This window comes from Mixophyes fleayi, chromosome 5 (assembly GCF_038048845.1).
Source record: "Mixophyes fleayi isolate aMixFle1 chromosome 5, aMixFle1.hap1, whole genome shotgun sequence".
In the NCBI taxonomy this organism is placed as follows: Eukaryota; Metazoa; Chordata; class Amphibia; order Anura; family Limnodynastidae; genus Mixophyes; species Mixophyes fleayi.
The window spans coordinates 204,047,874-204,063,770 of record NC_134406.1 but is presented as its reverse complement, the minus strand read 5'-3'; the positions used below and the strand labels follow the sequence as shown (position 1 = coordinate 204,063,770).

Here is a 15,897-nt window from a genome sequence, read left to right as displayed (position 1 = left end):
TCTCTCAGCATGTTTGGAGATGGAGACTAAAGCTGGGTACACACTATAGAAAATTACTGATGATGCGATTTTTATAATGATTTCACTAATGACAAGCATGCAGATTTATGTGCACAATACACAATTTACCTTCAGATCTGTGCTTTTCATTTCTCATAACCATCTGCTGAAAAGATGGTACTCTGCACACTCTATAGAGATCTGCCTACACTGCTGGTCGTGAGTGCAGACACACTTTCACATTTGCCCGACATTGTTCCATTGTTGATTGTAATTTTTAGGAAGTTTATAAAACCAAATCAAACAATACAATGTGCTTTGGTATGATAAAACATGATCGTGTGAGCATACACACTAATGCGATACCTTATCAAGCGGTTGTTTATTGTTTGATCGGCATGATAATTTGATGAAAAACTTGTATTGTGTACCCAGCTCAACATAGACATAAATGTTCAAATTATTACAGGTTGAGTCTGCATGTTGAAGCACTGCCACCTTTTCCCCAAAACTCCATATGTCTCTACTACGGTGCTTGGTTTTAGGTGTTTGTGTTGTGTTACTATTTTAAGTCCTTTTGGTTATTAGTCTGTGGAGTCCTGGGATTCTCTATATCACTAGTCTGCCTAGTTATTTGGTATTGTTTGTCCTGTTTTGACCAAGCATAGCTCAATCATCCTCTGCACTATTCCTCTGTTTTGTCCTTTCCCCCAAAATCCTTAGGACTGCCCTGCTCTGTTACTACACACTACATGTACATTACACCAATTCTTCATGCATTACACTAGCTGCTAGTAAAATAATTTATTTCAAGATTCAAAAACATTGAGAAATCACGGCCCCAGCTATTTGAAAAAACTGTTGGAGCTACATTCTACCAGAGTACAGTGAGGAAACCCACACAAACATGGGGAGAACATATACACCCCTTACAGATAATACCATGATCAGGATGGAGCCCAAATCACTGGTGCTGTTAGACCACAGTGCCACTGTGCCATCTGAATAAATTTGCTGGATCAGACTCTTCTCACATTGGTTTGACACTATGGACCTCACTAATACTCTATGCTCTATGAGCTTACTCAGCTGAGCAAATAAGACTTAAAGGCACCACAAAAAAAGTTCAATTCAAAAGTCTATAATCTGGAAGGCAAGTGGCTCATTACAGGCTGAATTCAAACTGAGATCTGGGGGTATATTTACTAAACTGCGGGTTTGAAAAAGTGGAGATGTTGCCTATAGCAACCAATCTGATTCTAGCTGTCATTTTATCGAATGTACAAAATAAATGAGAACTAGAATCTGATTAGTTGCTATAGGCAACATCTCCACTTTTTCAAACATGTCGTTTAGTAAATGCACCCCATAGACTTTGTTGCCAGTGGATTGCAGGGAGCATAGGCAATTGTAACATACTGTATTATGCTTAGTATATCAATGACAATGCTAATGCCAACAGTATCAGGAAATTACAAATTGGTGAATGTGTGGAGGACTTTCAAGATCTTCCTTGGCCTTTCCACCCACCCACTTTAGTTCATTTGAGAGTGTGTGGGACAGGTCGTAGAAAACAACTTGATAGTGACGTCACCTGCTATCAACATGAACATATCTTCAAGAAAGTTTACTGAAAGATCAGGATTCACTTAAACAACTTCTGTCATCTATGCCATGCTGTGTACATGCTATGATCACTATGGTCCTTATAAATACTACTTTATTATGAACTACTATTTTCTGCAATAGATCACTACAAGAACATTTTACATTTCACTTTTCAAGAGACCTTGCACAATACACATTTATATAAGCAGTCTAGAACTAGTATTCCTAAGAGTAAAATAAAAAGTGGCAAAACAATGCTGATAACATTTGTGTTTTTGCTAAAATTTGTAATAAAAAATTAAATACAGGGCAACTCTGTACTAATTAAGCATATAACAGTGCTGCACTCAGTCACCAATTATTCGCCACTGTCTGTAAATGTAATTTTCTTAAGCACCACACCACACCTGTTAATGTCTATGGCCCTGATTCATTAAGGAAAGTTAAGTAAGAAATTGAGTAAGTTTTCTTACTTTAGTTTTCTGGACAAAACCATTTTGCAATGCAAGGGGTGCAAATTAGTTTATTATTTTGCACATGAGAAAAATACTGGCTGTTTTTTCATATAGCACACAATTACTTGATAGCTTATTTGTACACTGAAATTTAAAGCTGATCTAGAAAAAAAAAGCCAGTGTTTTCCCTATGTGCAAAATAATAAACTAATATGTACCCCTTGCATTGTAACATGGTTTTGTCTAGGAGAAAACGTAAGTAAAAAAAAAAAAAGAGTACTTTTCTTAATGAACCAGGCCCTATGTACTTATCCAATAGCAGTGTGCAGTTTACTGCAATCCAAACTGGTGCTTAAAACAAGCGATCATGTAAATGATGAGATCTTCCGACAATATTTCATTCCATACTTCAGAGTACTAGAATCTTCATTATCTGTAGTTGAAAACATTTATTTCAGCTTCAGAATGAAAAACTGTGATACAGATGTACATAGAGCTAAATTATGTAATGGGATATAAAGCTGTGTTGAGTACAAAGGGCCTGAGTCATTAAGGAAAGTAAAGCAAAAAAAAGGAATAAATTTGCACCTTGGCAAAACCATGTTGCATTGGAGGGGGAGGTAAATGTAAAATACGAGGATAGATTTACAGTTGGGGTAAAAAGCATGTCCTAGATCAACTTTAAATTTCAGTGTAAAAATAAGGTTATCAAGTATTTGTGTGCTAGATGACAATAAAGTCAGTATCTTATTTATGTGCACAATAATAAACTAATTTACACCCCTTGCATTGTAACATGGTTTCAAATTTACTCCTTATTTTGCCTTGATTTCCTTAATGGCTCAGGCCCTAAATGTTCAACATGTTTTTCTGATTGCTACAAATGAATCAACAATTGCATAGGAGCAATTCAATATGTATCCAATTGTTCAACAAATGAACAATAGTAAAACAATGTATCAAATCACATATGTGCATGCTGATTTCATAAAACCATAAAATACAGCCCACAGTACTCAGATGACATGATGTCCAAAAAATTAGTAACCCTTCAAAAGTCAAACCGAAGTAACTTTATATTAACACTGAAAACATTATAGGTCCTGAATGGTTTTGAATTCATATCATATGCAATACAAATCATGTGACTGGTCAATATAACACGTGGTACTCTCATTCCTGGATGATATTTTAAATTAACAACTACCAAAAACTATTAAATAATGGAGTTATAAGAACCTCCTTCTGTGTTTGTTGTAAATACTGTGAGCCACCTCCATAGAAACTGTAAACCATCTCTCTAGGAGTAATTATGATCTTAAATCTAGTATGAATTGCTTTTATGTTCACTTATATATATATATATATATATATATATATATATATATATATATATATATATATATATATAGCTAATGAATGTGTTGTATATTTTTTAATGTGCCCTTGGAATATGGTACAACGCCTTTTGTAGAAAACTGTTTCTGAATAGTCTTTCTGCCTGTAGTACAGCGCAGAATAAATTTAGTGTTCAAAGTATTTGATCATTCAGCACAATGTCCACATTTATAATTACAACTGTAGGTAGATGTGAACTATAACTTTCTCCACAATAGTATTTTAATATCCTATATGCTAAATAATTTCTTAACAAGTAGTTTATTTTATAAGTGTGGAGGTTCAGAAACTAGCGCTGGCCATTTTGGTTAACATTTAACTACAGTTCAATTTCACTTAATGATAGACTGAATTCCAATATAGTGACTAGAGAACATAGTTACAAAGTTTACACGGGGAACTTTTGTTTTAACCTTAGTCAGTGGTTGATGGAAAACATGTTATAATAACTCTTTGAGATATCCCTGTTGGTAAATTGTTTTACCAATTCTAGTAAATGTTTGTCCCTCTCAGGCTGATTACTGTAGTTCCCAATCACTCCTTGGACTAGCCTACTGGGGATTGCTGTCTTTCGCACAATAGGTTTCAGCATGTCTGTATTCTTCTATGCTGTCAGGCCTGAAAACAAAACTGAATTGACCATGATAGGATTTAATTTAAGACTCAATTAAGTCTCTCCTGTTGACTTGCACAAAACATATTGATATATCAAGTGAAAATATTGGGAAAAAATAATTTTAAAGGGGCAGGAATTAGAAAAAGTAAAACATTACAGAGTTTCAAAATAACACACAATTAAATTAGCCAGGTAGGCAATACAGGGGTCCCTATTAAAACAGTTGTTGTCTGTTTGTATTTCCTGTGTTAGCAAATGTTTGGATATCATTGTCTTAATACAACATTGTGACCGAAGTCTCCTATATTAAACAGTGTTATCATCTGAAAACGCCAAACTAGTAAGAATCCCTACATTGTTTTACAAGTGTTAATTTCTTGTTTTACTAGTGTCCATCTATAACACAGTATATATCAGTCAATCAATTATTACATAATAATGCCCTCCTATGCCCTAGTTTGTATACTTCATCATAGAATGAAACATGGCTGCTTGTATACGGGGCACTGACAGGAAAGTGGGGTGGATACAAAATTGGCAGATTATGGTGGGGCGGAGTAACTAAGTGAACCAATTGTTTCCTATTGGTCCATGCGGCTACACCCATCCTGGTATTGAAGCGGCCATACCAAGGCCTGATATTCTTTTGAGCGGCCTGTATAATACACTTCTCCGCTTAATCTCTTTCAAAAATAACATGGGCAGAAATATTTCATAATTAGTGTCATTTTGTTGTAATTTTAGCTTCTGTTGGTATTGCTGGTGCTTTAAGGAGATGCAGTTCTTCATGTCTCACATATTATTACCCTATATGATTCCTGATAGTATTTATCTTGTGTGTTCTTTGTGTAGTAACTGGAGATGGCAGTATAAGTCAATGTCAAACTACTTGTTTCACAGATTGTTTTATGTATACAGCATAACATGCAATCTGGATTTCATTATTTCACTTTATTTTCTTTTAAAGAATCCTACATCACATTTTCAGCTTCCAGTGTGTAAGATTACATTCCAACAAGAGTCTATGTGATGTTGAATACTTTTGTGTAAAAAAAACCCCAAAAGTATTATAGGAGTGATACATTTATTAGCTAACCAAAATAAATTTTTATATTTGCTAGCTTTCAGAGCACAGAGTCCCCTTCATCAGGCAAGTTTACAAATGAATGACTGAGAAAAGGGCACAACATTTAAGAGATGTTACATCAAGCAATTTGTACAGGGGGGGGGGGGGGGGGTGGGGGATACATCATTAAGATAAGTTAAAATAATAAAACGGAGGTTACGGATGGAAGAGTGAAAGTCCTAGGAGTTCAGAGACCTGGGAGTAAATGTATCATAGTGTGAGTTGTACAAGTTGCCGGAAATCGGTGAGATGACAATTTAAATTTAAAGCGGCACTGCCTTGTAAAGGGAAGTTTCCATTTACAAGGCAGCGCCGCTTTAAATTTAAGCTGTCATCTCGCCGATTTCCGGCGACTTGTACAACCCGGACTATGATACATTTACCCCCTGGAGTCACTCTGCTGTGGGATGTGAAGTGTGTCCATGTAGTGGGTTATAAATCCAGGTGTTAGGTTGAGTCCTTGAGCCAATGACTGGAATGTTCTTATCAGCTTGAATTCACGGATTTTTCTCTCCCTGTCATTTTTTAAAAAAATCTTTCAGTATTAAGACTTTTAAATCTGTCATATTGAGTCTTGGTCCAGAGAAGTGTTTACCCAGAGTCTTCTTTATTGTGTGTCTGTGTAGATTCATCCTGGATTGCAGTTTCTGCTTGGTCTCTCCAATGTATATTCCCTTAGGGCACCTTGTACACTGTATCATGTACACCACATTGGAGGATGTACATGAGAATGTGTCAGTGATTTTTTAGTCCCGTTGTGTGTTGGGTATGTGGACTGTGTTTGTTGGTAGGACATGGGTGCAGGTTTTGAATTTTTTGTTTTTGCAAGGGAAGGTGCCAGTCTTTCATTTCAACAAGAGAAAAGACGTTCTATTTTACACAATAACTGGCTTACACTAGGTGGTATTGATGATATTTTTGGGTATTATGTGTGGTCAGATTTATCAGGGTGCCCAATAAGTCTTATATTTTTTAAAAAACAGTTAAAATTAAGTGGAAATTCTGTAGCTACAATCTATGCATTTAAGTCTGGCAAATGTAATGTCCTGTATCTTTCTTCTTTTCAGGGAGGTTACAATGAAAGATGCCAAGGAATATGCAGAATCTATTGGGGCCATTGTTGTAGAAACTAGTGCAAAGAATGCCATCAATGTTGAAGAACTCTTCCATGGCATAAGTAAGTGCTTCATCTAATATTTCTGTCTTATAGTTACATATGGTTTACTTGTTCCCCATGAAGTGAAGTCCCAGGGGAGCACAAAGTGCTATAGGAATCTACTGTAGCAAATAATCATGACTCATCCAGGATTTTTCGGCAGCAGGCTTACAGATGTGCATTTTGAGTGGAATGAAAAGGATGGTGACAACTTATAAGACAAGTTGTATGTATAATCACATTGATTGCTGATATCACTATTCACCTGACACTACACTGTAATTGTAGTTTGTCTAAAAACAAGTGTTGTGTTTACTGGCAGTGGTATGTAGGTGCACCCCTTAGCACTTAACTCTAGCTCTGATCTGCTCATCTTAGGCTCTGGTGGGTAAGTGAATAGGGGCCCATGCACATGCAGGTTTAGTTGATGTTCTCCAACTCTCAAATGTGTCAGGTTTACTACACTCTGCCCCAAGTATACCAACGAGCTCTCATGCAGTCATCTCTCCGTTTTCTCAAGGTATTCATTGGGTTCCGTAGCTTCTATCTCAGAACTCAAACTCGCTTTACACTCGACTGTTGGATCCCCAGATATTTCTCAGTCTCACTACAGTCGAATGGAATTTTTAGCACAAATGTCAACACCAGAGGAAAGTCATGGTCAAAACAAAAGACATGCATTTGAACTCAGCTGAATCCCAACTCTATCTGCCACATGCAATGTATATTAACATGCCTCAAGCTGACGGCAACAATTCCATGTAATAAACCCTGGGATACAATTGGGCCACTTTTAGAACCCCTAATACTGACACATACTCTGTCACAACCCTGGTGTGGTACGTTCAATCCTATGAGACATCGCCCGCTCTCCGGCAGTTATTGACTGACAAACAAAAGCACGTTTTATACGATATAACGCAAGCAATGCGCACACTTTGCACTGAAGTTTATGACTGATACAATATTTACCTTTATCCTAACAGAAGAATAAATATAGCAACTTTCAGACCCAAATTTTTGGAAATCTACATAAGCCCAGGAAGGCTGCACATTCTAATGGCAGTTCATTATCTGCCATCGGAATGACAGATAATGAACTGCCAAGGATTGTATAAAATAAGTTATCATAGTTGCCAACTGTCCCTAATTTCCAAAGACATGTAGAATTCTTCTAATTCTTTAAATTTGAATGCAATTTTCACTATATATTATTATACTCTGGGCAATATAATTATATATTTATGCAAGAAGAGGATCCAAAATACCCAGAAGTCAAAGTTAACCAAGCATGTCATGATGCAGTTTGTAGGTGATGGTATGGTCGACATGGACTGTACCATATGTAAGAAGTTTTTTTTGCTCAACAGAAATGTGTCCCTGTAAATTATTTTGAAATGTTGGTAACTATAACTTATCCACATATGTTATACTGAATATTTACCCAGGAATATTCTAGGCACTTGACTAACATACTTAGTAAGCTTTTTTAAACACCTGTATTTCAGGTCGGAGAATCCCTCCCCTGGATCCTCATCAGAATGGTTCTAATGATGCAATGAAACTTGGAAGACCATCCTTACAGTACACAAACAGATGCTGCTGATCTGACCAATTAACAAGTGTACAAGTAAAGAAACATAATGGCTCAGAAATGGCTATCAACACTGAGCAGTCCATTGGAATGAAACGAGAACTAGATATAATATGAAAAAGACAAATGTATACTGAGATAAACCACCAGATAGTTTCTTAGCTCAATTATGTTTACCTATATTGAAACAAATACTGTAATTGTATGACCTTCTTTTTTAACTTTTTCTAAAGGATTTTCTTTAGTGTGAAATACATCCAGCTTACTTCCCTTTATGGAGCTCAGTGGACCTGTGCTTGCAGATTGTAAAGTTTAGTAATAGTCTATGACAACGCTGTCATGCTAGAAATGTATGTTCTGAAGCAGGATCTTAATAAGACTGTCACTCAGAAGAAGTTAGGGAAATATTCAGGTCATTACCACCACTGCAATAGTCCTGCTCTGATAAAGATGGTCTTGGTAATGGTAAATTTTAGACTTGAATAATACTGTTTGAAAAATAATTTTATAAAATGTACCTGTTATCAGCACAGGAGTCACATCATTAGATTTCTTAGTAAATAAACTTTGATGAGGAAGACTCTGAAAATGGATCACTTGATTTGCTTTATCTTAACGTAAATGCTAGCAGGGAAACATCAATCTAAACCTAAGGCCATTGTGTGTCTTCACCTTAACTTTTGATATTAGCCACTCCGTAAATATGATCCAAATATTAGCAAAAATTATTATTATCTGTTTTCCCGGAATGTCCAGGGAATTTCATGGAAACCCAGCCGGGCAGGCCACCCTCCCGAAGCCAGCATCACTATAATTTGAAATTTCGTTGCATAGGGGGAGGTGAGGGGAGTGGAGGGAAGGGGAGGGGGGGGGTACCGCATGTTGACGCAAATCGTTGTCATGCTCTCACACTAGTAAGGCAAAGCAGGCAAGTATAGCATATAGCAAAAAATGTAAACAAGTTCAGAGTGTTAGCTAAGGCTTAAAATTAGTCCAAGCCAAATTGAACCTGAGACATTAACCTAATTCTGAAAAAGTTCTGAACACATCTCAGGAAGAACTGTGATCTCTCCCCAGAAATACTAATAGTGCAAGTAACTCCTTATACAGCATCATTTGTAAAAGTATGAAGATAAAAATGTGCATTTTGTGTTGTAGTGTTTGCTTGCGGAGCACTGTGTGAAGTACATAGAATACTAATTTTATTCCCCGCTTTCACTGCACAGTAATATAGAGAACTATTGTAATTATCTTTTATAGATATGAATAGATTTTAGTTACAATGTTTCTCTGATAAAGTAAAATATAATCAGTAACACATTCCTTTCTAGAAAGTATGGAGCTGCAAATAACTGTGCCGTAGAAAACATATTGGGCCTGATTCATCAAGGTATCAGACGATTTTGAGCGTATTGTACACAAATCATTCTGCGCATGCCCATAACCGGACCATAGGACAGTAAACAAAGCCACGTCTTCGTGCAGAGGACACTTAGTACAGCCTACAATTTCAGGGATGGGGTGTTTGGCCCTAGTCAATTTACAGTTAGGGCTTGCCAAGCTAAGGCACATGCAGCCAGGTCCAAATCAAGCTCTGGGCATCACAAACGTTCTTGTTTTTTTGCCACATCTCTTGCTCCAGCTATGTGTTTGCAATCAGGAGCAACTGTAAAATTGTATTTTATGTGCAGTAGACGTTAAGAACATCCTAATAAATGTATTTCATGGGGGGGGGGGAAAGCTTCGGAATCAAGCCTATAATACAGTAGAGTACTGCAAAAATATACGTAATGAAAAGGCATACAGAATGTTCTTTATTAATTGAGCTAGATAATGCTGTACACGCTGAGTTATCTTGTGACACAGAAGTACATTTGAACTGGGAGACGGATATGGAATATGCTTTAGCTTTATAAAATATCACCCATGTTGAACAGGATATGTTTAATTCCCAGATAGTTTAATAAAATATTTTGCACTTTAAGAAACATAGCGAGAGTTAACATTTGCAGTAATTTTAAAATGCAATTTTATGTGAACATCTTAATATACAAGGTTAACCCCCTGGAAAGGGATCTTCCCCTAGAAGGTGGATCTCTCCTGGAACACCGGCTGCAGCCAGACCACATGATTTACATTTGGAGCAGAATTTACTGCACATTATTTAATTTACTTAACACATAGCTCACAGAATGTCATGTACTACAGGCAGATTCTGCAACACATACGGCAAGAGAACTATCTTATCATATTCAATAGATTGTGTGAGCTGCCGTGATCAATTCTGCTGTTTGTTTCCTAGGAACAGATAACAATGTGTGTACCAAGGGTGGATAGACTATCCCTCTTTACTACTTGGGAAGGCAATACATAAAGAGCAGATCTTATACACAAGCAGACAACTGCTTTAGACGGACAACTGCTTTAAAGTCTACAATTTACTACTTTCCAGTAATGCATATCTGTTGCTGAAAATGGCTTGTAATGATGGCAACAATGGTACATCCAAAATAGCACTGGTAATGCAATAACTCTATGTGATGAAATAACCTATAAGATAGATATATCTTTTGTTGTCAATAGAAAAACAAATTGTGCATGTAAAATACATTGAAACGTGATGGTATCAACAGAATTATAATATTAGTGACTGTCCCTGAGAGTATTGAGCGGTCTTTTTGACTGACCAAACTTGTTATGTTTTGTGTCTACTGGTGCAGTGAATACAAAATAGTCTGATTTAGTCTTTCATATGTATAGGTTACAATATATTACTTTAACCTCACTTATTTAAACTTTTTTCCACTTTATGAAATATAAGTGTTACTATGTGCAGTGTTTATGCTTTGATTTTGTTACTCTGTAAATTTACGACTGGGCTGGTTCCCAATTTTTGCCTTAATGTATAACACCCAGAAAATATGTTCATTATCATCATTATATTCTACATTATGTGCTTATAACTTTATTCAACAATATTAAACCAGAATAAAGATTTTTTTTAATATGGGTTGAAGTGTGAGAAGTAATTTCAGACAGTGGTAAGCACCACAAGCTGGTGGGCTTGTTTAGATCTGGAGGGTCATGCATTTAGACCTGAAAGATACAGTGTATGGTATTCATAAACAACAACAAAGAAAGAGACCTGGGAGTCATTCATTAAAGCAATATAACAAAGCAATGTGGACAGCCAGCAGAGCAATAAGGTATATAAAGAAGGGGAAGATCTTGTCCCCTTTTCATTAGATAATGTCTCAAAATGTTGTGTCCAATTGTCAAAAAATATATACAGGCAACAACACATTAGTTATACTACATATACAGCTACAGACAGTAACTGATTCATAGAGGCATATTCTCACCTGGCTCATTAAATAGCACCAATTACAGAGAGCATCTACATAGTAAATAACAAACGGGAAGACAGTAGAATTACCACTTTCAGGTTCACCTGTAGAAAACCACCAGTAGCATCATATGGCTAAATGAAAGTAAGCATCTAATAGAAAGTACTAATAAATAGAATAGCTGTGGGAATGGGAAAAGTAGGCTGTGGGGGTTAGTGCATTTCATAGTTGGTTGGTGGACTGTCTAGTTGCGGTGTTAGATGAAATAATAGGAAATGTTACCTATCAAATTAAACCAGATAGAATCTCATCCCCTCTGTGAATGGGTACGCTAGGTCCTTATGGAGTCCCGGGGATAGCAATGGTGGCTACAATATTGGTCCACTCTTCCACCACTTCTACTCTGCTTACATAGAAACATTGCGTGGGACATTAAGGGTGGTGTAACACCAGTGTAGGTGACACTACTTGGCCAAAAGGCCAGTCGCTATCTTCTAAAAAGAGAACAAAACTTGAGATATGTACACAAACTGTATGTCACACTGGGGAACAGTGTGATGTGACGGGTCTGTTAATTATTTTATTTAGCTGCTAAATTTAATATGAAGGAATTTATGATGTTTTTTGCCTTTATTTGCATAGTTAATGTGTGTTTTATGCTTATTTGTGTTTGTGTGTACAGCGAACAGAAGTTTAAAGAACCACTAAATCAATCTGTGACGAAATAATTTTTGCTAAGCAATGGCTAACTTGATTAATAACGTGTGTGTGTGTGTGTCTGTGTGTGTACACACCAGGCTTATATTAAGCCCATTTTCCTTGCCAGATGACTGTTTGGTGCAAAATGGAAACAAAATAAAGTAGGCAACAATCCAGTAATATTTTAGAATATATAGGATTATTAATAAATAGGGTATTAGCAGTGGAAACGGCGGGATAAGGTTAAAACACCAATAACAATTACAGCAGTCTTAGTGAAGGGTCAACACGTCATACTGCAGTCAGAGATGACCTTAGCACAATAGGCATACATGTCCACTTCAAGGATTGGTTACAGAGTCATACCAAAACGGGATAAAGGGAATGTAATCACAAAAGTGGATAAAAAGGCAATACTGTACCAGTCTCTTAGTAGTCAACCCTTGAGTACTCGTTTTGAGCTTGAACCTGGGGTGTAGGGGTTTCTCTTCTGATGCTGCCAGCAAAGCAGTGGTCTTGCTTCACTTGCGTCATCCCTCTTTTGACCATGCCAATTCCCGCCTCTCCTGCAACCTGGGGGTCTGTAGAACTGAAGGGCTAGAAATTATTCCTGACTAAAGGCCTTTCCTTGGGTGAAATGAGACAGACATGTTGGGGGAAAAGGAAACACCTTGTTTCATCACATTGCGCATCTTGTATTACCTTTGTTTCAATGCAGTGTACTTACTCAATCCAATGTATTTTTTGCTATACAAATGGTCTTTGCCTAATTGTTCCTGTCCCACAAACTTACAAAGCAACCACCATGGCTACCTAACATCCATATTCCTTTCCATAATAGCCCATGACTGCAAAAATGTGCAGTAGATAGGACTGCATACAATGGACCACTGTCACTCACCAGACCGTGCCTCTGCTCTTGTGCGTGGTTCTCTCTCCTTCCTGCCGGCACCTGTCCTGAGCCGCGGCCGTCCGCCATCTTGATAGGACTGCACATGTGCAGGATCCCTGAACTCTTATGACTTTGCTTTTAACTTAATTGGTGGATCAATCACCTCACCCTATTTAAGACACCTGTGGCCTTTTTATCGTTGCCTGATCTTGATTCTCACTCCCTGTGAGTCTCTGAAGGTGTTTCCTGTGTCCTGCTCGTGTCTTCAGTTTCCTGCTGGATTAACTGCTCTGCTCATCTGCGGTTCCCATACCCGCTACAGACTCCTAGCTCTCCTGCTCGTGTCTTCTGCTTCCTGCTGGATTGCCTGCTCTGCTCACCGGCGGTTCCCATACCCGCTACAGCCTCCCAGCTCTCCTGCTGTGTCTGCACCGGGACAAGCCTCTCTACTCAGCGGCGGTATGCATACTTGTTATTGACTATTAGCTGTTATCCTGCATATCTGCCTTGGACAAGTTTCTCTACTCAGCAGCGGTATACATACCCGCTATGGACTATTAGCTGTTATCCTGCATCTGTTTGGACAAGCTTCTCTGCTCTCCAGCTGTATACATACAGCCATAGACTATTACTATAACTCTACTTATTCGCACCTGGACAACTCCTCACCTCCTCGCAGTGGTACAACTTGCTATCCGCAGACCACTGACTTCCCTGCTACCTACCTGCACCTGGACAAGTCTTCCCATCACAGCAGTGGTACAACTTGCTATCCGCAGACCACTGACTCTCCCGCTACCTACCTGCACCTAGACAAGTCTTCTCATCACAGCAGTGGTACAACTTGCTATCCGCAGACCACTGACTCTCACGTTACCTTCCTTCACCTATTCACGTCCGCCCGGCTCATCTTGGTTGATACCTGCCTCTGCACTATAGTTGCAAGTCGCTGACTTTCCTACCATTATAGCTGCGAGTCGCTGACTCCTATTTACTCCATTGACATTCTCTCTCCACCTGCTGTTGTATAACGTTCCTACTATTCACCCTACTGCCCAGAGGATCGCTGTGTAAACCCCGCCCCTCTGGTAAGCATTATCATCTAGTGAATCCTGGGTAGAACTCCTAGTGCCTGTGACAACCACATGTTTGTGCTTTACCTTTGGGTGAAAATTGGCAGCCCTTCACACATTATTCAGGTCCTAATCATTCCTATACAGTATGTATGGGTGGTTTATAATTTTTTTCACACATAACCCATAAGCGACATAAGATCATTGTCGTGAACATAGAGAACTTACAGTTATAAGGGATAAACCATCACATAGTTGTGAGGAATAAGGCCTAAATCATAACTGCAGTGTTTATTTGATATATCAACTGAATTCATTGATAAATTGAGCTACTATGGCATAAAATGTGAAGTCAGAAGGACTGTTGTATGTTTATTTGGTGGTTTTGCACATCCCGGAGTTAGAAGCAGTGTCACCTGTGGCAGCTTCAAAGGCTCCTGTGGTGAGCTATATCCTTATACAAGTTAGTTTTTTGGACACCTGAATAGACCTTTTGGAGCCGTTCACAGCTTGACATCCTTGCAGACAAAGGCAGCATTTAAAAGCGGCCTATACAGGTATATAGAAATATGAACGTCAAAGAAAATTTCTTCATATTTCATATTGGGAAATCTGTGTGCCACTTGTCACGGCTCTGAGGTTTTTTGCAGATCCCCTGCCTCTACTATCGATGATGGTGGAGGCAGAATACAATGATATTCACAGGATAAGTTCACGGCTACAAGCATCAAATGATAACACAGGAGAAAGTAGTAGTGCTGCAACGTAGTGTATTGAATATTGGTACAACAGGAATGGATATATATATATATATTGGCAGAGATGAATACACGGCAATTCATAGTAATGCACACACAATTCACATATGCTACTTCATAGTCGGTAACCCTTGGCAACAGCATGAGATGAGATGATATACAGTTCAACGCAGTGATGATAAATAAGAACACTAGGATCCAATAGAGAACCACACAGCAGATGAATGTGAATCACTGGTACAGCTTACAGTCCAAACAGAATAGTATATAGAACTTTAGCTGATCCGAGAGCAGAGATGACTCAACATAGCAGGTGGTACTGGAATCGCTGATTCTTATATTGTAAAGCAGTAAGCGGTAAACATCACCCAAGGACTTGGATGAACACTGACACATGCAGTAGAATGTTGCCTAGAAGTAGCAGAGACATGAGTAGTATCTGAATCATGCGTGGAACTACAGGTAGCAGAATTCGTTGTAACTGCAATGGTAAGTTCGCTGTAGTATGGAGCAACTGAACAGAGACACGCAACTTGAGCCCAAGTACTAGCCACTGGCACAACAAGTAGTTCACAATAACAGTTCAGTAACCGGGTAACAGCAGAGTAAGGATAACCCGTGTCAGACGTGGAACTACAGGTGACAGGTAACTTGATAGTAGCTCTAACAGTGAGATGCAGCGATCTTAGCCAGCCAGCAGTAAAGTTGAACCAATAGATAAGGCACAGGTTTAGCAACAACTCACGATACTCTTTCAGCGTGCAGATGAATAGCGGAGAGGAGTTCCAGCTTACAGGTGAACAGCTGTGAGGAGTTTGCAGCTTGTAGATGAACAGTGGTAAGGAGTTACAACTTGCAGGTGAACAGCAGTGAGGAGTTTGCAGCTTGTAGCTGAACAGCAGTGAGGAGTTTGCAGCTTGCAGGTGAACAGCAGTGAGGAGTCTGCAGCTTGTAGCTGAACAGCAGTGAGGAGCTTGTAGCTGAACAGCAGGGAGGAGTTTGCAGCTTGTAGCTGAACAGCAGAGAGGAGTTTGCAGCTTGTAGCTGAACAGCAGATCCAAATGCAATCAGAGTAACACGAAGAACAGGCAATGAGCCCATAACCTTGGGAGGTTAATATAGTGCTCCAGGACCAATGAGATACAGGAGGAGGTCCAGATCACAGTAGCCAGGAA

At 38.5% G+C, this 15,897-nt stretch overlaps 1 protein-coding gene across 1 annotated transcript in view; it reads left to right on the top strand.

The window, feature by feature from the left end:
- Positions 1-8,795, top strand: part of RAB31 (RAB31, member RAS oncogene family) — a 30,251-nt gene extending 21,456 nt beyond the window's left edge. Inside the window, exons 6-7 of the mRNA XM_075213290.1 lie at positions 6,271-6,380; positions 7,868-8,795. Coding sequence (XP_075069391.1) covers positions 6,271-6,380; positions 7,868-7,965 — 208 coding nt within the window. The 3' untranslated portion in view covers positions 7,966-8,795. The remainder of the gene's footprint in view (positions 1-6,270; positions 6,381-7,867) is intronic.
- The last annotated feature ends 7,102 nt before the right edge of the window (positions 8,796-15,897 follow it).